At 43.1% G+C, this 24,552-nt stretch overlaps 1 protein-coding gene across 2 annotated transcripts in view; it reads right to left on the minus strand.

Annotated features, from left to right (window-relative positions):
- The window catches only part of TEKT3 (tektin 3), a 29,574-nt gene extending 9,519 nt beyond the window's left edge, over positions 1-20,055 (minus strand). Inside the window, exons 1-5 of one of the 2 annotated variants that reach the window (XM_061621842.1) lie at positions 19,946-20,055; positions 10,850-10,897; positions 9,405-10,017; positions 7,311-7,394; positions 1,233-1,303 (exon numbers count right to left, since the gene is read on the minus strand). In XM_061621842.1, coding sequence (XP_061477826.1) covers positions 1,233-1,303; positions 7,311-7,394; positions 9,405-9,983 — 734 coding nt within the window. In that variant the 5' untranslated portion in view covers positions 9,984-10,017; positions 10,850-10,897; positions 19,946-20,055. The remainder of the gene's footprint in view (positions 1-1,232; positions 1,304-7,310; positions 7,395-9,404; positions 10,018-10,849; positions 10,898-19,945) is intronic. The other variant, XM_061621841.1, reaches the window with a different exon arrangement.
- Positions 20,056-24,552: the final 4,497 nt, after the last annotated feature.

Below are 24,552 nucleotides of genomic sequence, written 5' to 3' on the forward strand. Positions count from 1 at the left end.
CATTCTATAATTTGTATTTTTAATTAGAAGTATTGAAGGACTTCGAAGTTTAAGATGTTTTTAAAATCTTAAACTTGTTGACTAATTTTATGGCATCAATATCACTTTGAAAAATGTAGGGCCTGATGAATGGGACTATCAGCTGCTTTACATTTAACTAAAACAAGCTTCCTGAAGCTTCAATAATCTGCATGGGAGACCACTGGGAGCCCCATTAAGTGCAGGATATACTTATGAATAATGCTTTGAAAAATCAGTATTTTTGCCCTTCACGTTTTTCAACCTAATCCATAACTGGGAATGCTGAAAAACAGTTCACTTTAACAATGAGAGGCAGATGTCTCTTGTAAAAGTTAACAAATTCAATACATGCGGAGAGACATCTGGATCAAATCTGTCCACTGCCATCAAGGTAGTTCTAAGATCATTTATTATCATGTCATCCCTTGCCTTTCTCTCTGCTGTCTCTATGCCTTCTAACTGGTTGCATTCAGACATCGTGCTAAACTAGTTTAGTATGATGAGGACAAGCCTGTGTGAAACTTGGGTTTTTGTACTCCCCCACCCTCTACTCCTCAGCATAGCTTCAAGGAGGAAATCGGAAGCTTCTGCTTCCATTTTAGATTAAACACAGTTTAGTGTTATGTGCGAACCCAAAACTGTGGTTAATCTTCACACAGTTAGTGGGGGAAAGACAGCTTTATAAACCATGATTTGAAGTTAGGTTGTTTCCATTAACAACAGTTAGTTTGTTGAGTTCAGATGGCATGGCAAACTGCTGTTAATAAGTTTCCAAACTCCTCCTTGTAGCTGTGCCATAGAAGGAGGGAGAGTGTGCAAGCCCAAAGTTCACTCTAGCTTATTTTCATCATACTAAACTATGGGTTAGCATAAAGCAAGTGCATTTCCTTAGTTCGCTATCCGTGTGGCACACATATTGGATTTGGCAAGCTGCTCCCCCATATAGAATTGCTCCATAGGTAAAAGGCTAACTTCAGGAGTCCTCTTTTACCTTGTATGTTTGCCTTTTACTAAGCATGTTTAGAAGGCATTTTTGTAACTCTCCTAGACATTTGGTTTCTTTCTCGTTTTGCTGAACAAGAAGGCCAACAAAGATATTAGAGACATTTATCCCCTTCGAGTTCCACTATAGGGAAAACTGATGAGGTATTCATATCAAAATTTGTTTTTAAACCATTTTTGAGGAAAGTGGACATTAAATATTTCCTTACGCAAGTTGAGCCATTGCCTTATCCAGGTGTCTTCTCATTCTCTCTTGGCATGAGTGGATGACATCAACCTCCTGGTCAAGTTACAAAAACAAAAATCCTGTCAACATTTCCCTTGATTAATGAAGGCAACGTGACTTATAATTTAAAAGCCACCCCTATGTTGGCCTCCTCAAGTATTGTAACAAAAATGCAATTCAAACTGGCAAGTAGCTCTCCATCCCTGCAATGCAGGAGTAGCCAATGTGTTGCCCTTCAGGTACAAAACTGTGTGATCATTACTGACTGCTGGCCAGGCTGGCTAAGGCAGATGGGAATTGGGAGTCCAACATCTGGAGGGCACCACATTGGCTATCCCTGCTCTAGTATAATAGCAGTGTCTACTCTTTTAAGATGTTTTGGAAAGGCCTGAGTAAAATTCCACTCTTCCTGGTAGGTGGGCACAGCAGGGATTCATGTTTTGGAATTCCCTTCCTCAAGAGACCCAGTCTGCAGACTGGCAATACAGGACCACCTTAAACCACTACACAGACATCAAACGTGTTTCTAAAAGCCACTTTAACATAGTTTTGATCTTATTTATTTATTACATTTATATACCACCCCATAGCCAAAGCTCTCTGGGCTGTTTACAAAAATTAAGGACTTAAGGACTGGAGATCTTCCTTCATACAGTGAGCAAAGAAGGCTTGGTCCCAAACCCAGAAATGGTGAAAACTTTTCTTCATTTTGAATTCATTTATCATAGCTGATTTCTTGTTTGTGCAAAGAAATCAAAACTTTTAGCAGGCCAGGGTTTGTTAAGCAAATTTAGCTTATAGATCAATGCTGAGCAGTGCTGGTTTGTACAGGCCAGGGTGGAAAACCTTGCATACATACTCCTTCCTTTCCTATACCCTTGTCAATCACATATCATCACCAAACCAAAGTAGATTTTGTTCAGCTTTCGACTTGAAGACAGTCCATTTCCATTTTAGCTTCTAGAAAGACTTTTAATGCCTGAAGTTCTTCTGATACCCACATTTATTTTTTTTATTTATTATTTATTATTTGATTTATATCCCGCCTTTCCTCCCAGCAGGAGCCCAGGGCGGCAAACAGAAATGCTAAAAACACTTTAAAACATCATAAAAAGACCTTAAAATACATTAAAATAAAACAACATTTAAAACATTTTTTAAAAAAGCTTTAAAAACATCTTTTAAAAAAAGGGTTAAAAACATTATTAAAGAAAACATATTAAAAGCAATTCTAACACAGACACAGACTGGGATAGGTCCCAACTTAAAAGGCTTGTTGAAAGAGGAAAGTCTTCAAAAGGTGCTGAAAAGATAGCAGAGATGGCGCCTGCCTAATATTCAAGGGGAGGGAATTCCACAGGGTAGGTGCTGCCACACTAACGGTCCGTTTCCTATATTGTGCAGAACAAACCTCCTGATAAGATGGTATCTGCAGGAGGCCCTCACCTGCAGAGCGCAGTGATCGACTGGGTATATAAGGGGTAAGATGGTCTTTCAGGTATCCTGGTCCCGAGCTGAACTTGGCCCGGTAGCAAATGAGCAGCCAGTGCAATTCTTTCAGCAGTGGGGTGACATGTTGGTGATACCCTGCCCCAGTGAGCAGTCTCACTGCTGCATTTTGCACCAGCTGCAGCTTCTGGACCAACCTCAAGGGCAGCCCCACATAGAGCGCATTACAGTAATCCAGCCTAGAGGTTACCAGTGCGTGGACAACAGTGGTCAGGCTATCCCAGTCCAGAAACGGCCACAGCTGTCCTGTTAAAAGGCACTAGGATTCAGACTCAGTTTACTGGCCCTCATCCAGCCCACCACCGAGTCCAGGCAGCGGTCCAGGGCTTGCACGGCCTCTCCCAATTCAGATGTTATGGAGAAATAGAGCTGGGATCGTCAACATACTGCTGACACCTCACCCCAAAGCTCCTGATGACTGCTCCCAAGGGCTTCATATAGATGTTAAACAGCTCTGGGGACAAGATGGTACCCTGCAGCACCCCACAGCACAACTGCCAGGGGGCCAAAAGACAGTCACCCAATGCTATTCTCTGATAGCGACCGTGGAGATAGGATCGGAACCACTGTAAAACACCAGGTAGGCCCAGAAGGATACCATGGTCAATGGTATGAAAAGCCACTGAGAGATCAAGTAAGAATAACAGGGTCGCACTCCCCCTGTCCTTCTCCCGATAAAGGTCATCCATCAGGGCAACCAAGGCCGATTCAGTCCCATAACCAGGCCTGAACCGAGACTGGGATGGGTCAAGATAATCTGTTTCATCCAAGAGTACTTGCAATTGCTGCACCACAACCCTCTCAATCACTTTCCCTAAGAAGGCGGTATTTGCAACCGGTCTGTAGTTGTCACAAACCAATGGGTCCAGGGTGGGCTTTTTCAGGAGTGGTCAGATCACCGCCTCTTTCAAGGTGCCTGGAACCACTCCCTCCTGCAATGATGCTTTGACCACACCCTGGATCCACTCGGTGAAACCCCCTCGGCAAGCTTTAATAAGCCAAGAAGGGCAAGGGTTGAGAGGACATGTTGCTGGCCACATCATTGCAAGCACCTTGTCTATGTCATCAGGCCACATCAACTGAAACCGTTCCCAAGAAGTTGCAGGAGACGTTGCACTGGACACCTCATTGGGGACTACAATAGATGTAGAGGGGGCATCAAGACTGCTACGGAGGCGAACAACTTTACCCTCAAAGTGCCTTGCAAACAATTCACAGTGGGCCTCCAAAGGGTCTAAAACTCCATTGCTTGGAGTTGATGTCAACAAACTCCTGACAATACGGAAAAGCTCCACCAGACGGCTAGTTGAGGATGCGATGGAGGCAGAGAAGTGGGCCTTCTTTGCTGCCCTCACCGCCGCACAGTAGGCATGGTTATGATGTTTTACTCGTGACCGATCAGCTTCACAGCACATCTTTCACCATTTGTGCTCTAGCCATCGCCCAGCCTGTTTCATTCCCCTTAGCTCACTGATGTATCAAGGTGCAGACTGGGCTCCATAATGCTGGAGAGGGTGCTCAGGGGCAACCGTGTCAAGAGCCCGACGTGCCTCACTGTTCCACAGCGTGACAAGGGCTTCAACAGGGTCACCTGCTCTATCTACTGGGAACTCCCCCAGGGCATTCAGGAATCCACATGCCTTGGCTCTAGCAAATTAAGGGACACCCAGCTCTCAAGGACTGGATTTTTCCAATGTGGTGCTCTCTGTTGGAAATTCCTTATTTCCTTTGAACAAAAGTATTCTCCAGATAGCTTCTGGCATCTAGCTGTGCTGTAGGTCACTTGCCATCAGGAGCTAATAGCACCTTGGAACAAATGACAGTAGGACTTGGCCAGCACATTGCTACTGCACAGGGAACAAGATTTATGCTCTAGAAAGAGTGGCAGAAACATTGATGGCTTGGACATGGACATTGGAATGGGCTGGTTGCAACTCTTTTTGACGTCAGTGAGAAACTTTCCACTGATTATCATGGGAATTGAACCAGAAATTTAAAATGACGTTGTGAAAAAGTACTTTGCAATGCCCAGTTCACCAGTAAATGTTGTGATGTGGGAAATCAAAAAACAAAGGAGAGGTTCCCAATGTTACAAAATAAACACAAAGCAAAAATTCCGGAACCAATGACGAGGATGTGTGTGCAAGCCACAATTTATAAATCTTTTCTTTCTTTTATTACAAATTGCAGGGCCTTAGGCCCTCACAAAATAAATAAATAATATACAGCAAAATTTAATTATACAATTTAAAACAAATACTAATAAATTTTAAAATATAATAGAACAACAACTTCTATTATTCTAGAGAGCTTCTATTTCACATAACGTTCTGAGATAAATTTAGCTCGTAATTTCTGGGCTGCTATCGCAAACAGGGATACTCTATGAGTTACCTCTGGATTTAAGTCGGACATTAATAAAAATATATTATCAGCTTTGGTAAACAGCCCATTGTTGTCTAACCACATCTTTAAGAACTTAGTTCTAAGGTTCTGATAAATTGAACAGTAAAACAATATGTGTGGCAGATCCTCTTCCCCGTTAGGGCCGCAAATACATTTTCTTTGGTCCTTTGGGATACCAGATATCCGACCTTCTCTATCAGCATTAGGCAGAGTAAAAAAGCGTAATGCAGTAAATGCATGTCTAAAGCTGATGGGAAGGGGCTGTGTCAAGTAAGGAGAACAATTGTGATCCATTTTAAACCTCAAACAGTAATAAGTACAAAAATGCAAAACACAGATAACTGTGAACAAAACAATATGTAAATACAAAACAAATGGATGATAAGTGAAACAGAACTCCAAAGTATATCAGCAATGAGCTCTCCAAGATTGCAAACTCATTTTGTGCTTTCTCAAACAACGGATATAAGTGCAAGGAATATATCAAATGGCAGCCATCAATCCCTCAATGCCTCCGTTTCATTTTAAAGCAGATTATATTCTGCTATACTCCCTGGAAAATGTAATGGGCAAATTGTTTATTAAAATATGTTTACCTATTAATTAATACTATTACATAGAATAACAATATAAACATGTCTGGTGGATTCAATCAAATCAGTACAGATAATTGCAGTAGGATAGTTAATCTGTCCAACTGCTGCAAAATTATCTGTGTTTTGAATTTTTGTACTTATTACTGTTTGAGTGTTTTTCATTTATAAATTGAGGCTTGTGCACACATCCTCATTATTAGTTCTGACACTTTGGGCTTTATGTTTATTTTGGGATGTAGGAAATACCATGCAGAACCAGTAAATGTTGTAATGAAGGAAACTCCATGCAGAAGATCTGAAAAATCTCTTGAAGCAGCAGAGCACGCCACAACTCAGCTACATTGAGAAGTTCCCGATCCAGAACACGAGCTCAATAATATTCAGCAAGACCAGTACTGTGTATGCTTTGTGGAGATCACTAATTATAAGGCAATTTTTTATAAGACATCACAGGGAAAAGAAGTCACAGCCTTCATACGTGAGGAGGAAAGGCCGGGACTGGGAGAAGCACAAGGATTTATAGCCATAACCGGCAGTTCATGTGGCAAGGGGCGCTAATGGTGGTGGAGCTAGGCTGATGAAGAAATAAACACTGGAGAGAAGGAAGCACACATATTGTAGGACTAAGAGGCAGGATGTACAAAGCAAGGCAAGACCAGGAGGCACATCTAACGTAGCATTGAGAAATACAAAATTGTTCTTAGGAAACTTCCTGCCCCCTATAGCTCCAGCAAGATTCCTGAATACTGTCCAGAAACTACTGGAAGAACAGGAAAAAGTCAGGAGACAGGTAGCTGCTGAGCTGATTCAGATAGTGGAGAGGGCAGTCAGTACTCTGGCCACAACATATCATGAGTTTTTTTGTCCAGGAATGATTTGTACTGTCCTCCATTTCCAGATCAACTAGTTTTCTCTCTAGTCAAAACATATCAATATGTAGCATCATAGGAATACACAGGCTTTACATTTATTTATTGTTTTGGATGTTGGAAGTATTTATTTACTTACTAATTTCTCATAATTCCCCTCCCCCTCGACTTTCAGCCATTGTCGATTTGAAGGTATCTCTGTATAGCCAACAAAGGGCTGTTGTGGATATTCTTGACATACCTTTTCCCCCTTTGTATTTGTTCACAACCCTGAAGACAAGCATTTATGTGAAATATAGCAAAATGCTTCCCTGCCCCCCTTACCCCACCACACCATTATTTACAGCTGGAGAAAGAGATGAGGGGAACACCATGTAGAACACTTCAGTTTTTAGTCTCCTTGAGAACCCATCTCAGTTGAAGGTCAGGGTATAAACCAGGGATGAGGAACCTGTAGTTCTCCAGTTGTTGCTGGACAACAACTCCCCTCGTCTGTGACCACTGACCATGCTGGTTGAGGCTGATGGGAGTTGGAGTCCAATGACATCTGGAAGACCAAAGATTCCCCATCCTTAATATTATACCTGAATATATGCTCAAACCTACTATACAATGTACCACTAGCCAAGTCTATAGTTAGCAACTACAACTTTTCCTGTTTAGGGTATAACATGAACTCACTGTCATTAGTTGTTTTTCAACATCATCATGAACAAGATCAATGCCCATCCTCTTCTCTCGGTGAAGCAAGCATTCCTGGGCTACCTATTTACAGGAAAAAAATGTGAAAGTGATCTTTCTTCTTTCTTTTAATTTAAAGTGGTATATTATGGAACTACTGAAAATATTCCATGACAAAAAGTACTTTCCATATTAAAATGGATACTTATTCTAATGTGCTATTTGTGTCTGAACAATGGGAAGCTATATGAATAATTATACATACATATACATACATGTATTCATGCAGAGAAGGAGGGAATGAAGAATAGTGTTACATTTTATGTCATTATATAGTTCTTCTCACCTGGGCACATAATAGGTTAAAGAAAACAGCGGGGGGGGGCTATTTTTATTTCTCATGTACAAGATAGCCTCTTTGGCATAGACAACTTGTAATAGAGATGTGTATGTATTACCAATAGAGCTGATACAAGTTACTGAGACTGAATCTGTCCAAATTTTGACAAACATTTTTTCAACAAATATGGAAAACTAAACAATGGATAAAATATGGAAAACTAAACAATAATTTAAGATATGCAGATGATACCATACTACTAGCAGAAACCAGTAATGATTTGAAACAAATGCTGATGAAAGTTAAAGAGGAAAGCACAAAAGCAGGACTACAGCTGAACGTCAAGAAGACTAAAGTAATGACAACAGAAGATTTCTGTCACTTTAAAGTTGATAATGAAGTCATTGAACTTGTCAAGGATTATCAATACCTTGGCACAGTCATTAACCAAAATGGAGATAATAGTCAAGAAATCAGAAGGCGGCTAGGACTGGGGAGGGCAGCTATGAGAGAACTAGAAAAGGTCCTCAAATGCAAAGATGTATCACTGAACACTAAACTCAGGATCATTAAGACCATGGTATTCCCGATCTCTATGTATGGATGTGAAAGCTGGACAATGAAAAAGTGGATAAAAGAAAAATCAACTCATTTGAAATGTGGTATTGGAGGAGAGCTTTGCAGATACCATGGGCCATGAAAAAGACAAATAATTGGGTATTAGAACAAATTAAACCAGAACTATCACTAGAAGCTAAAATGACGAAACTGAGGTTATCATATTTTGGACACATAATGAGAAGACATGATTCACTAGAAAAGACAATAATGCTGGGAAAAACAGAAGGGAGTAGAAAAAGAGGAAGGCCAAACAAGAGATGGATTGATTCCATAAAGGAAGCCACAGACCTGAACTTACAAGATCTGAGCAGGGTGGTTTACAACAGATGCTATTGGAGGTCGCTGATTCTTATGGTCGCCATACGTCGTAATCAACTTGAAGGCACTTCAATAAATGTATTACCGAGCCACAAGTCTGGAATATTATGTAAGGCCTGGGTTCCTGAGAACCTTCCCTTTCATTAACAGCACATGTCTAGCCTTCATGGTTGTGGGGGGAAATTCTTCTAATGACAAGTTGTAGTGGTCACATATACTCCCTGACTCAGAGAGAATATGGAGCAGGCATTACTTTCTGATTGATTTTGCATCTATGAGATGACTGTGCGTGAGAACATGAATGAGGTGAAATGGATTACTGCTAAAGTTAACATGGGAACATATTACAGTGCTGGTATTTGGGAGGGGGAAGTAATTCTTAAGTCAAATGCAGCTCTGGTGTGCATCTTATTTCATGTCAGCCCATTTGCTGTCCCCGGTATCTTTTGGTCTTTTGGTGATTATTATAGGGGACCTGGGCAACAGGGCCTGAACTTTGGGCCCAAGGTCCAGCCATAGCTGCACCAGTAGTACTGGTGTTTGAAAAGGCAGGTTTCTTAAGCCAAATACAGCTCTGGTATGCTCATTTGCTAGGAGAGAGACCATATATTGACATTCTGGATTGTTACCAAGCAACCTCAAATGGGCTCAGATGAGCCCAAAGGAGAAATTTGCATGGCTGTATACTGACACCTAGTAGGCTGAAGCGCAACAGGTATTATCCATTGTTTTGGGTCTGTTTTGTGAAAAAAGCAACTAATAAATATAATAAATAAATATATATTATTACATATCAATAGACATGGCCTGTTTACCTGGAGTGGCCCTTCTGTTTCTGCCAGGGCTCTTTCGAGACGTTTCTTCATATCTGTAAGAGCATTTGTCTCCCCAATCATTCCATCTATTTCATGGTTGAGCTCAGATTTCCAAAATACTATGTCATTGACTCGTTCTCCCAGATCTTTTGTTGATTCTGTTTGGGTTTTCCTAGTCTGCTGATCCTTGTCTTGAATCATCCTGGAAGTGTCCACTCTCAATGTCTCGGCGTTGTGCCGTGACATCTCAGATTCCTTGTAGTTTGTCAGATTAGATCTATACCAGTCATTAGGAGTGTACCTAGTAAAGAGTGCTGTTCTGTTGGAAACATAGGGCAGCATGTTGCTTGGAGTGAGCCCCTGAGAACTCTTGGAGAAGGGTGCCAAAGTTGGATGGATGGCAGCAACTTTGTAATAAGCACTGGGTCTCCAAGGAAGGCTCAAGCTGTGGGTCAGGGCATAGTGAGGGAATCTGTTCCTGTAGCTTGATGCCATGGTGCTGATGGCTGGCAGAAAATTTGAGGGCGTTGGTCTTGGATGGGCATAGGTTGCGGTCAAGGTAGAGCCTGCAAGCTCCATGGTTGCAAATGTCTATCTGGTCAACTTTCCTACACTAAAAATGATGAAAAACAAGAATATATGTAAGGTAGTATTGAGGTTTCATACCTATGAGTGCCAACACAACCATGATCCCACATATTGTTTTGCTTACCACTGTATGTCCACTTATAGCAGGATTTTGCTTGCTATAATAACAGAAAGTTATAAATGTCATACAAACAATTACTACAAAGTAGGGTTGCCAGGTCGGAACCATCCAAAAACCTGGGAAAATGGGGGTGGGCCCTAGTGACATCAGGGGGCGGGCCCTAGTGACATCAGGGGGCGGGCCCTAGTGATATCATTAAACATGATACATTGTATCAACCACAGTTGCTTGGAGCATACCATTCAAAAAAAATTCTCTGGAGATTAAAATAGAAATCTTACCTAAAATAGGGTGTTCCTAGATCCATCTGAAGTGACAAGGTCATTCTTTCTCACAGGCTTAGGGTGATGCAAAATGGAAATGGACTGCCTTCAAGTTGATCCCAGATAGGGTCTTCATGGTAAGCAGTACTCAGACAGAGGTGGTTTACTATTGCCTTCCTCTGAGTCTGAGAGGCAGTGACTGGCCCAAGGTCATCCAGGGAGCTTCATGGCTGTGTGGGGATTCGAACCCTGGTGTGCCAGGTCACAGTTCAACGCCTTTAGGGAACATTTAATCTAGCTTACTTGCTTCTGGCAAGAAGGGTTTACGTGCCCTCAGGCCAGGCAATTATTGGAAGAAAGGAGCTTAGTGTTGCAGAGACGTTAGATGGGAGCACAGATAGATGCCCCTGAAGGCAGCAACTGTAAACATGCTTATTAAGGAACTAAGCCCCATAGAACTCAATAGGACTTACTTCTGAGTAGATATGGTTGCAGCCATGTTAAGTACAAGGGAAGGCATTCTAGGCAAAACAGACAAATAATTGGGTGTCAGAACAAATTAAACCAGAACTATCACTAGAAGCTAAAATGATGAAACTGAGGTTAACATACTTTGGACACATCATGAGAAGACATGATTCACTAGAAAAGACAATAATGCTGCGAAAAACAGAAGGGAATAGAAAAAGAGGAAGGCCAAACAAGAGATGGATTGATTCCATAAAGGAAGCCACAGACCTGAACTTACAAGATGTGAACAGGGTGGTTCATGACAGATGCTCTTGGAGGTCACTGATTCATAGGGTCGCTATAAGTTATAATCGACTTGAAGGCACATAACAACAACAACAAACCTCCCTGATAGACTGTGGGAATGCTGTGGACACAATATATTTCAACTTTAGCAAAGCTTTTGACAAAATGCCACATGATATTCTGATTAGCAAGCTAGTTGAATGTGGACTGGATGGAACAGCTATTGGGTGGATCCACAGTTGGCTACACAATCATATTCAGAGTGCTAATCAATGGTTTCTTCTCAACCTGGGGGGGGGTAACTAGCGGGCTACTATAGGGCTTGGTCTTGGACCCAGTGCTCTTTAACATTTTTATTAATGACTTGGATGAGGAGGGGCAGGGAATGCTTATCAAACTTGTAGATGATGCAAAATTGGGAGGAATACCTAATTCTCTGGAAGACAGAAACAAAATTCAAAGGGATCTTAATAGGCTGGAGCATTGGGCTAAAAACAGCAGAATGAAATTTAACAGGGATAAGTGTAAAGTTCTACACCTAGGAAAAAGAAACCAAATGCAGTTATTAAGATGGGGGATACTTGGCTCAGCAATACTACATGCAAGAAGGATCTTGGGATTGTTGTTGATCACAAACTGAATATGAGCCAACAGTGTGATGTGGCTGCAAAAAAGGCAAATGCTATTTGAAGCTGCATTAACATTTGGAGGCAATATGCCTCTGAAGGCCAGTTGCGCTTATTTATTTTATTTATCTATTAAACTGATATCCCGCCCTTCCTCCCAGAAGGGTCCTGCTTGCAGGCTTCCTATTACGGTTGGGGTGAGGAACTAGATGTTCTTATGTCCTTAAGGGAACCTGAAAACTACTGAAAGGTACCAGGAGAACAGATGGGCCCAACTCCTGCTGTGCAGCTCCCAGCACGGGCAGATGAAGCAAGGTGGCCAAGGCAAACTAAGACTCCGAGCCCTGGCCTGAGGCAGGATTGGACCAGATGCGAGGATCCGCTTCATTTACCCAGGAATGTTGGATGCAGACCCATGGGTGCTCTCTAGCCCAGTGCTGTCTGCACTGGCAGCGGCTCTCAGGGCTTCAGGCAGGGGTGTCTCTCAGCCCTACCTGGAGATGCCGCTGAGGACTGAACCTGGGCCCTTCTGCATGCGCAACAGTTTCCCTAAAAATAAAGTAAGATTCTAGTCCTTATGGTTCTGAATGAAGGGTGATTTAAACAGGGAGCTGCTTTATACTGAGTTAGGCCATTGGTCCATCTGGTTCAGCATCAGCACTGTCTACAGCGACTGGCAGCGACTGTCCATGTTCTCTGCCACTGAGTTACGGCCATCTTCCCTTGATTTAAAAGGGGGGGACGGGCTCTGGCCTGCAGGTCCCCCAATATCACCTGCTCCACAGGCTCTTCTCAGGCGGGAGGGTGTTCAGCACTGGGCAGTCTCTGCTTGAGGAGAATTTTGAAAGTGCACATTGGGCAGGCTGGCAGCTGACCCAAGGCATCTTCTCCTCAGGCCACTGACCCACAGACAAAGCCAGCTGGGGCCTCAGGTTGATTTGGCTGCTGGTGGTCAATGGCTCTTGACAGACAAAAAGAGGCTTCCTACTCTGCTGCGGGGGGCTTTGCACGCACACTGAGAGGTTTAACTTTCAGAGTCTTGAGTGGAGGGAACTCAATGCTGAAAAAAGACTAGAAACTTGTTAGCAGAGTTAGGTTTGGGATCAAGAGCAGACCCAGTGCTGATGTGTGTGTGTGTGTATGTGTGTGTGTGAGAGAGAGAGAGACTTTCCCTGTGAAGTAGCAGACTTTTACGCTGCAGCAATAACTGAGGATTCAGACTTAGTAAAATAAGGAACAGCTTGCTTCATTGAAGGAAATACACAATAGATAGGAAAGGGATTCTAGTTCTAGTAAACTACCTGCATTGGAGGTTCATGGACCTAACAAGGCCTTTGCCCTCATGCTGCAGGTGAGAGAGACAAAGCAAAGACATCTCTTCAAGAGACAGAGAAGAAGCAGGAAGGAGAGAGTTGGAAGGTGTGGTCGGCATTCCTAAGAGGTATCAGTTTTCAGGAAGGAAGATGAGCATATGACCAAAGGAAAGGCACAGCCTAGCAACCTGGAGGTCTCCTCTCTGTCTCCCTCCAGACGTGGAAACACCCAAATCGAGTTGCATTTCCACAATTCCAACACAAGTGATGCTTAAAATGGAAACTGTGATTTATCAGGGACAGGGATTAGGAAACAGACATTGTTCCTGGGGAACCTGGCCTGGTTTTCCCTGCCTTCCGTCTGCAAGATTCTTTCTTTATTTTAAGACCCACTCTGCACCCACCTGTTCCCTGGGCTGCCAGCTTTCTTTGGGTGGCAGCCAGAAATTCAAGACGTAGAACTTTCATTGTCACAGAGATGAGGGGATGGGCCTGTTCACCTGCTGAAGTTCCATACACACACAAACCCAGCTGGAAAAATCACATGGCAACCTCATCCTGCTATACATTTTGCTTATTTAAACATTTGGTTTTCAACAATCCAAGGAGCAGTGGCAGACATGGAACCACCAGCTTTCCACAATCAGAAAAGGAAGAGGGGGACCCCGGGGTGTGAGAGTGTGTGTGTGTGTGATGGAATTTCCTCCCCCAAGGTGTGGTGATGGCCAGAGACTGCTGAGCCCCATCTCTCAGGCCTCTCTCTCTCTCTCTCTCTCTGGCCTCTCTCTCTCTCTGGGGCCTCACTCTCTCTCTCTCTCTGGCCTCTCAGGCCTCTCTCTCTCTCTCTGGCCTCTCTCTCTCTCACTCTCTCTGGCCTCTCTCTCTCTCTGAGGCCTCTCTCTCTCAGGCCTCTCTCTCTCTCTCTCAGGCCTCTCTCTGCAATCAGCCGCAGTCCAACCTGCTCCTGGCCACCCAGCAGCCTTCTGCTTCCAAACGAGATTCCAAACTGCTCTATCGGCCGCGATGCAAACCGCAGCCAGAAACGCCCATCGCGGCCGCTCCTCCCACCCAGCAGCCATGCGTGTCAATCACGCATGCGTGCCTGAGGGGGAGGTCCAAAAGCTGGAGATCAGCCTCTTCACACCAAATATGGCCGGAGGCCGGAGACGGCCCACTTTTGCCGGAGACTCCGGCAGAAAACCAGAGACCTGACAACCCTACTACAAAGGGAACATACCCACTTATGGCCTAGCCCCAGTACAGCTCTAATGGCCACATACAATGTGGACAGACCCATGGTGTCCCCAAATTTTAAGGCAAATTCAAGGTTGGAGATAGAATGTGAGAGAGGGCCTCTCTTGCTTTTGGACACTGAATGAATACACCCATTTTACTAATCTCATTAGCTGGCCTTACATCTGACAGCTTACAGGGCCCCTGTGGTGGTATAGCAAGTTGAGTGTTAGACTTGAATGGGGGAAGCCCAGGTTCAAATTTCTGGTCAGCTGTGAAGCTTGCTAGGTGTCCTTGAACAAGTCACTATCTTAACTAACTATCTCATCGGTTTGTCATGATGCTAAAATGCTCCTTTGAATGCCTCAGAAGGAGGTCTATTAATCAAATTAATTAAGGCAGTTAAGAGTAAGCATAATGTTGCAGCCCATCCGCCTTATATATTTGACTTTCTTGAAAGTGCTGAAGCATATGTGTTTCCAAATAGAATCTCCCAGATAAAATCACCATTTTCTGACTAATCAATGGTGCAATCCTATACATACTTACTTCAAATGAAGCCCCATTGAATTCAGTAGGACTGCTTTCTAAGGAAACATGCATAGGATTGGGCTGCATTGTAGTTTGTCAAGTCGTTCTTCACCTACTTTTGTTTTGCTTTTGCTTACACGCTGATCCTGCTATTCCCAATAATGTGTACAATATACTCTGTACAATTATCTGAGGGACAAAAATACCTTGCACAAATTTTCACAATCATTCCACTATACCTCATCATTGCTTTCTATTGAAGTGGAATTGGCCATGTTTGGACAATTATTCAAGGTTTCACAGACCATGATTTATGAAGGTGTGGATGACCCCCATGACCTTGTGCTCCTCCTTTGCCTCTCTCCATTCACCTTCCCTCATTATGTGCCAGCTTTGGCATGAAGATTTAGACTTGTAGTTCCCTTTTGAGAAACAAAAGAGGCAATGGAGGGGCATGCAACCATGATGTTTGCCCATCTGAGTTACTACAAAGATCTGAACACAAAACTCTAAAACCAAGCAGCAGAGCTGCACAAAAATCTGATAAAAGGCAATGCAATGCTATGCATGTCTACTCAGAAGTAAGCCGTCTGAATTCAATGAGCCATATTCTCAGGTAAGTGTAGGATTTCAGGCAAATGCTTGTATTTTTAGATGAGTAACACTGGCTGAAAGGTTTTGTGTTTGTGTGTATTTGCAATTTTATTTGTGATTGCTTAAAGTAATGGGAGTAAAAAACCCTTGCCAACCCAGTGCAGATAATCAGTACCTACAGATCTCAGCCTATTACTGCAATGAGTTATACATGGGGCTGCCTTTGAAAATGGTTTGGAAATATCAGTGCAGGATGCAGTAAATAGAGTTTTAGACTCACACTGTTCATTATAGGCCACAACTTGTCAGTTTTGAGAGAACGTCACTAGCTGCCTATTCATTTCTGAGCCAAATTCAAAGTGGTGGTGCTTCGCTTTAAAGTACCTTGGGACCCAAGTGCTTGAAGGATTGTCTCTTCCTAAGCCAGCCTGCCTGCTTGCTGAGATCATCAGCCAGTGTCTACTCCATTTACTTCTTCCAGAGGTGAGGTTACATCACAAGAGAAAGGGCTTTTTCAGAAAGGGCACCCCAATTGTGGAATGCCTTCATGAGGGAGATTCACCTGGTACCAGCTCTGTTATCTTCCAATGGACTGCCTTGAAGTCAATCCCGACTTATGGCGACCCTATGAATAGCGATTTCATGGTAAGCGGTATTCAGAGGGGGTTTACCATTGCCTCCCTCTGAGGCTAGTCCTCCCCAGCTGGCTAGGGCCTGCTCAGCTTACCACAGCTGCACAAGCCAGCCCCTTCCTTGTCTGCAACTGCCAGCTGGGGGCAACTGGGCTCCTTGGGACTATGAAGCTTGCCCACGGCTGCACAGGTGGCAGGGCACTTAACCCTGAGCCACTCACTGTGGGGGTGATCTTTAGCTGACCCTTGACACCCAGAAGACACGAGCGGGGATTTGAACTCAACAGACTCTGCACTCCCAGCCAGGCTCTCCTCCCCACTATACCAGCTGTTATCTTTCAGTGCCAGGTGAAGACTTTAAAAAAAATTTAACTGGGCATTTTAAATGTGTGGTCTATTTTTTATTCTGTTTGTAATTAGTGCATCCATGGTTTTAGATTTGTATTATCATTTTGCTTTGTGTTTTTAATGTTCATAAACTGGCTAGAAATGTTTTGGACAAGAGGTACTATAGAAACCATTTAAATAAATAAATAAATCTACCTGCTGCTTGGCCCTGGTGGAAGGGTTAAGACTGCAATCCTATACCTACTCACCTGGGAGTCATTGGACAATGGGACTTTCTTCTGAATAGACATGTATGGCAGGGGTAGCCAATGAGGTGCCCTTTAGAAGCTGGGCTCCAACTCCCATCAGCCACAGCCATCATGCCAATGGTCAGGAATGAAGAGAGCTGTATCCTAACAATATCTGAAGAGCACACCATTTCCTATCTCTATTATATAGGATTGCTTTATATGCCTGTCAGAAGTAAGTGCCATTGGGTTCAATAGGGAAGAGAAATCCTATGTATGTTTACTCAGAACTAAGTCCCATTGGGACTTACTCTCAGGCAATGTGGACATAGGATTGCCGTCTCAATTACACAGGCTAATTAACTGAGTAGGAGGGTCATTGCCCCTCCTGTTGTAGACCTAGAATCATTTATCTGACAAGGTGTCCCTGTCTTAAAGTCTGTACTTGGTCTCCAACTAACAGGGGAAGACTATATTGATCATATGAGCACCCGGATGCACCTGGAGAGCTGCTGATGGATACATAGTGGTGAAGCAGATGGCCCTTGTTGCAGAGCAATTCTTACATTCTTAAAGTGAGCACATGCCCCCACATTGTCAGCTGTACTTAGTGAAAATGATTGTGGGGTAATAGGTATGAAATGAATACATACACACCATCAAATTATAATGAAGTGCATATGCAGATGTTTTCAAAATTCAAGAAGTGAGAAGTCTACAAGCAAATCCCAACACAGGGGCTCTTTCTGAGTACTCTGCTTATATATCTAGTGGGGAAACCCACTAGTTATACACATATAAATCACATGTATACCACACATATAATTCAAGACCTGTAATGTTGGCCCTAACTGATGGTGGTGACATAGAAAAGGAAAGTCAACATAACATAGCCAACTGTAATTCTGACCAGGTTTTTTTCCCCATCATACAAACAGAAATTATGTAGATGTCACCTGTTTGTAGCAAATATACTTAGAGAAAAAGATCACCCAAGGAAAGTTCTCTGACAGTGTCTTTTTAAAAACACAATAACATATTTGAAGTTATCTTAAAAGCTCACCTTGGAGAGTATAACCACATGAAGAGATTATTGGCTCAAGTAACCACAAGCTGACTTGCAATCCATTATCACTTACCTAATTGTATGCTGGTGGAAATCTAATATGCATGGCTATCTAATGTAAATACCTAGGTGTACCTAATACACAATCCAATAACAAACACAGAAGAATCAATTCATGTATACTTCAGTTTGGTTACTAGAGCACATCACTGGTAAAGCAATGCCTCTCTAACCTTGGCAGGCAGGGGAATCTTTAGTTTAAAATATATTAATTTTCAGCTTAAATCATTCCCTCTTCCTCTTTTTCTTGGCTACCCTCCTGGCCCATGGAGGACAAATGGTCCTAACATGCTTGTAACAGCACATACATATTTGAGAACTATCACATTCCCTTCTATGCTGGTTCCCGTTGATTACTGAATCACTTTTAAGAAATAGTTTCCTTTTTTGTGTCTCTTTTCTCACCATCTTCTTGCTTCACAGGAGTCCATACCCTTTCCCTTATCTCTCACATTTACTTGAGCACCCTCAGCCACACTCTTTCCTCATTCTCTAGCACCCCCTCTACACCATCCTGCTAATGAGCTAACTTCATCCTTTAAACTGCGGATATGGAGCCCGTGGCCCTTCAGATATTGTTGGACTCCAACCCCCATCAGCCCTGAGCCTGTATGGCTAAAGGGATGAGTTGTAGTCCAGGAACATTGAGAGGGCCACTGGTCCCCCAGTCCTGCTTTAACCTTCTTCTCAACAGTAATTTCCATTTGTACCTGTTCTGTGTGGTTTGCTACCCTTTAATCTTTCTCTATTCCATTCTTCTTACTCCCTTCTTCATCCTCTGTGTCCATTATGTAGTGTTTGTCCACTGGGCGCAGACCATTCCTACACTAAATATGTGTTATTAAAGAAATGTAAATGTAAATTGACAAAGAGTTATCTTTTGTTTTTGCACAAGAATTTATTGTTGGATTTTAGAAACAAATGCCCTTAGGAAATCTAAATAATGATAACCATACTGCTACAAAGACTACTATTACTGCTACTATTACTGCTGTACTAACAAGCTCCTTTATGCCTCCAGTATCCAGTTGCATTTTAAGAATGCATGGCTCTATTAGCTATACTGAAATCAGGCATACATTATTATTTTATATATTCCTTTTCAAATGTATACCCAGCCCAACAAGTCCCATATTACAAACTATGGTGAATCACTGGAAAGAAGAGAAAATGGGAAAAGCTGCTCCCTCTGATAGAGAAATGCATTATCCTGAAGGATCTTTTTTGTAAAAAGCATCCTCTGAATTCAGATAGTTGTGTTCAGGTGGCTAACCGCAATCATTATGCCCAGTATGCCAACTACCAAGATATCTTAAAAAAAAAAAGAGTTAAAGTTCCAGGAACTCAGTCTACACCTGAAGCACAGTTGTACAAACTTATGAACACCCCTCCCCTCAACTGTATACAGGATTAATGGGTGTGTTTTATGGTGCTTTTGCTGAAGTTTTAAAAAGAGAAGTCAGCTGCCCTACCCCAGACAAAACACTTTGTTCATTTTTAGATAGAGTGCATGTTTAGGACTTGGAAACAGAAGATTATGGGGAAAGGGGCTGAAGATGTTTGCATGGCATCAAAATCCCTCCCAAGTAAATGATATTCCTTCTGCTATTTAAACCCCACATCTCTCCCTTTGGCTATGACAGAAACTTAATAAAGATAATTAAAGACTGCTTTTCAGCACTCCTTCCACTTCCCTCTATTAATAAAATGAAATAAATAAATCCTATTTCCCCTTCCTTCTTTTCCCCCTTCGTCTCCCCCCCCCATTCCAGACATCTCACATTAACAGTATCACCACAAGTGGCTCCTTTGGGAACTGTGCAGTGGATTGTTTTGGGGGGAGGGGGAAGCAAGAATATATTTTCCTGGCTGCTTCTCACCATTAGCATCTGCATCCCTCTGTCTCATTTTCCAAAGGCAGCCACATCTATTTCTCTCTGAGGGAGCCATCGTTTGGAGGGGATAATTTGTCCTGCACCTGTACTGAGGTGAATGTCTTCTGACTACTTTTTAGTCACTCAGGGAGCAGGGTACAATGGCCAGGAACAGTGAAGCCAAGTGGCTTTGCCCAGGTAGTTGGTGTGTTCTGTGAAGCTGAAGCCTCCTTAGGAGAATGTTCTTTTTGTTTTGGCCCATTGCTGCCAGGAGGGGGCTCCTGAGTAGTCACGGTGACTGCTACTCACCTGTCTGGAGGCTGGTGCTGAGGAAGAGGCAAAGAAGGGATGGAAGGAGCCTCCTGTATCCACAGGCAGCTCTTCACCCAATGCCCAGGAGCAACATCTTCCTGTTCTTCCCTCCCACACAAGGCTTCTATCCCGCCCTCACCCTTTGTGACATACATCCTTCCAATACTTGCCATTGGTCAAAATGAGGGTGGCAGGGAAAGGAGGGGGAGAAGGGGGAGTGAGCGTTGTTAAGGACTCATTAGCTGCTTAGTAACTCTATTCCCTGACTGTTAAAGGGGGGGGGCAGAGCAAGGTTGAGAGGAGGAAAGGAATAAGGAGTGAAAAAGTTCTTCCCTGAACCTGCAGCTGTGGCCACACGCAGGCGAGATCTTGGGAATTGAGGAGAAGGTCTCCTCGCACAGCACTAGCAATAAACAACCACACTCTCTGAACAACTGTCATGCCTCTGTGCGTGTCCTCTGTGTGCTAACAGTGTCGTCCTCCATATGATGCAAATCTGCACAGATACAATGGGGGTCAGGGTTTCAGCAAGTTAAAGGCACGCTGCCATATTGTGCCATGATGTGAGTTTTGCACAGGCAAAATATTTGCAGGAAAACTCAACAAGGTAAGTAAGAAAGTAATTTTATTTCGGTCAGAGACCAGCAAAACTCAACAAGGTAATGCGTGCAGAAGGACTTCTAAGCAGGTATCGTGGATGCCAGTTTGAGCTGGTCCATCCTTTAGCATAAATCAAAATTAGTTCCGTTTTGTAAGAGTGCTCCGAATTTACTGTGTTTTCATCATCATCATCATCATCATTTTATGTTTTAACTATTTGTCAGCTTTAACCTTGAAAAACAGGGCTATCCTTACCAAAAATCTCAATTCTGATACCTTGGGAAAGGGTCATAATAATCACTCATCATCTCACATCTGGGGATGGGATGCATAGGCAGAGAAACTCAATCCTCCTTTGAATGAGCAACTAATAATCCACTGATCTTTTAATTCCACAATCCAGTAAATGTTTAGGATATGCAATGCAAATCGATACATGCTTGCAGGGGACAGTGCTCTTGCACTTAGGTCCTGATTGCGGGCTTCCTGCAGGCATCTGGTTGGCCACCGTGAGAACGGGGTGCTGGACTAGACGGCCTGTAGGTTTGATCCAGCAGACCTCTTCTTATGCTCTTAGAGCATGGTCTGAAGGTCAGTGGAGGATGGGCTATTTCGGTGAATTGAGCACTGCCCCACCACCACCCAGGCAGTCTGCCCTTAGCCAGCCCCCACTGGCCTGCCTTCTTACTTAAAGCCGTAGCACTGCCTGCCAGCTTCCTCCTCTAGTCTGTGTTGCTGCTGTAGAACTCAGTAGGGAGGGGGACTAAAATAGGCTTTGGCTATGGATGCACTTGTGGTTATAAGGGTTTCACTGCATCTCCACCTATGTTTTGTGAAAACAGGTGCACACAACATTAGTCAAACTCCACCTTTTTTTACTCCAAAATCTGGGATTTTTGAAATTGGATGCATTTTCCCTTCAAGCCAGCTTCACACCAACTTGAAAACTTTTTTTTACTATCAATCCATTGCGACTCTGAGGTGTGTCCAATGGAAATGCTTTGCTGTGGGTGTCCTAAAAGCTCTGACATCAGCAGTGGAGCCGAATCAAACAATAAGAATGTATATACCACCGGGTGCAGATTCATTTCAAACCTCACCCAGACAAAACAGTCTCATTGCTTTTAAAGGAACTCTTGTGCACATAGACTAAGTTTGATCTGCCTATCAATGGCTCTGGCTCCAATTACTGTTGGTGTCCCTGCTTTCTGACCTCCTAGCCCCAATGGCACCAGCTACTACTGAAGTACATGAAGTGACCACCTGCCCAAAGCTAAGCAGATCTGGGTCTGGGTTAGTGCCTAGATAGGTGACCACATGTACACTGCATTGGGTTCCATGATGGAAGAAAGGTGGGATTTAATTGGTAGAAAATAAAGAAAGAAAATAAGTAAAATGCATGTTTAGTCAAAAAAGCAAGTCCCATTGTGTTCAACAGGATTTACTGCCTAGCAACCAGAGCTTGGAAAAGTTACTTTTTTGAACTACAACTCCCATCAGCCCAATCCAGTGGCCATGATGGCTGGGGCTGATGGGAGTTGTAGTTCAAAAAAGTAACTTTTCCAAGCTCTGCAGCAACTAAGTTTAGGATTGCACCATAAACATATCCATATGACACCCAAGAATAAACATGTGCCATAGATTTGGGAATTACTCATAAAAGGTGTATGTAGGTGAATACATTTCAAACATTTTGAGGTTCTTTGGTCCCAGAAATGCAAACAAAAAATAAAACAAAAAATGTCACCAAAGCTGAGGTTAATTTTTAAAACTTGGCCAAAACTTTGCAGACAGCCTTCCTCCTTTGCTCCTTTCTTGCTTGAGGCCTACCTCTGTTGCCTTGGCAAACAAACTGACTGAAGCAAGAGCATTTTGATCTGCTGCTGTGCAAGAATCTTTGGAGAGAGAATATGTGCAGCTCCCTGTTTCAGGACTTCTCTATTATTAATAATGAGCTTCAGGGTTTTTATTTATTTATGTTACTCAGGGATGAAATCAAAGTGAACTTTCAGGGACGAGACAGACGTGCAGTGAGTGTCCTAGACAAGGCTTTGACTGGCAAATCTATGAGACTTTCCAAGGCTTTACTTTGCTTGAGTGAGATTTTATTGGGAGATTATAAAATGTATGTTGCTGGACCTCTTAAATATGTGCGCTTGGGAGAAGCTCATATCACCCGCTGATATGAAGATGTGCTAACCTGGAAAATATAGTATCTATATTCATAAGATGGAACACTCAAGATGAAAAAATGAGGACCTTAAATGCAGTGATGCAAATAAGTAACTCTAGACTCTGGATTTAACACTCTTACCCCACCCCAGCCCTTTAGATGGCAATGTGCATTACTTCCCTTACAAAACATAGTAAGCCAGGCCTGCTGTGTTGAGGGAAAGAAGCACCTTGGACAGCTCCTTGAAAGTTTGGATTAAAACCTGGAGCAGATTCCACTGTCCCACTGACATGAAGCCACTAGCTGCCACTGGGCCCCTCTGCTAATGTTGCAAACTGTGGGATGGATTTCTGCCACTCACAAGATGGGCATGTACTTCAGGAAAGGGGGCTGTCTCAGTGTTAACTGCTGCTGGGTTTTGCCCAGGTTTGCTCACCTCCACTGTGAGATGATGCACATGCATGGGGGGGCAGGGATGAGGAAGACATGTCCTGTTCACCTGGACATGGCGGAGGACATTGGGCAGTCTTAAAAGTGACAGGCTGTAATGGGGCAGAGCTGCACCACAGGCACAACAGTAGGCAGGGTGGAACCCCAAGGTTTCTAGACGTACAAAAAATATATGAAAAGAAATATCAGAAGTGAGCAATCCCCCCCCCAAAAAAACCCAGCCCAATGAGGGCTGAGCATGCTCAGTGGTCATCGGGAGTCATGGAATATTGCGTGTCAGTTGGGAAGGGGCAAAGTGCATTGGCTTGCTTGAATCTCTTACAGATTGAATCATGGAAGAAGAAGCTGTCTGCAACCCTGTTAGGGGATGATATACTGTCCCACTTGCTGATCTTCAATTCCCATGCTGTCTTGGTGAAAAACAGATAAGTAGCAACCTTTTTTGGAATCAGGACATTGCAAAATAAATTAATAAGGGGCTTTCAGCCATATGTAACAGAGGAGAGACTGGCACTCAGGCAGTGGTCCTTAGAATAAAGGTGTGCCTGATCTTCATCTGTGAATGGGTACAGGAACAACAGAGCAACAGAATAGATTATATGGATAAATATAAAACAATGTACACTGGAAGAATATGTACACACATTGAGGGGTTCCAGATGAACTCTTCTTGCCATTTGGGAATAAGTTCCTGGAAGACATGTGGATAGCTTCCAGCTTCCAGCAAACACCAGCTTGGAAACGATCCAAAAAGCAAACAGAATGTTAGAGGCAGGCAGTAGGGAACATTACATCATTTAGTGGCCTATCCTTTGTGTATGTGTGTGTGTGTTTGTTAAAGTATACCTCACAGAGCTTTTCTGCATGCAAGAAATTAATGTAGTTCAAGGTGCTGGTTTTGACCTTTAAGGCCCTTCATGACCAGGGAATGGAATACCTTAGAAATACTTGCACTGCATTGAAATGAGAATGATCAAACAGTATATGTCTTAAATAAATAAATTCCTGAATTAGTGCTTCTCTCCACATGTAACTATGCAGACCTTTAGATTTTTGGAGGCCCTTCCTTGAGTGTCCCAACCAAGTGATTCTCTGACATTTGGCCATGGTCTTGGCTGCTGCTATAGCTAAAGCCCCATTGGCTCTATGGTTGGTGCAGGCCACATTGTCTGGGAACCATCACAGAAGAGACCAATATATACACTTCTTCCCCTTCCCAGATGGTGGGAGTTTAGGATAGAAAGTCTTCTCAGGACCTAACTAGATGAGATATTGGATATCTTCTAGAAGCAGCTGCAGGAGGGCAAAAGTCAGATCAGACTTTGGTGCTCAGGAAGGGGAGTTAACCTTTTCCTCCCAGCATCATTTTCTCAATGAAACT

This window comes from Rhineura floridana, chromosome 3 (assembly GCF_030035675.1).
Source record: "Rhineura floridana isolate rRhiFlo1 chromosome 3, rRhiFlo1.hap2, whole genome shotgun sequence".
NCBI classification, from domain to species: domain Eukaryota; kingdom Metazoa; phylum Chordata; class Lepidosauria; order Squamata; family Rhineuridae; genus Rhineura; species Rhineura floridana.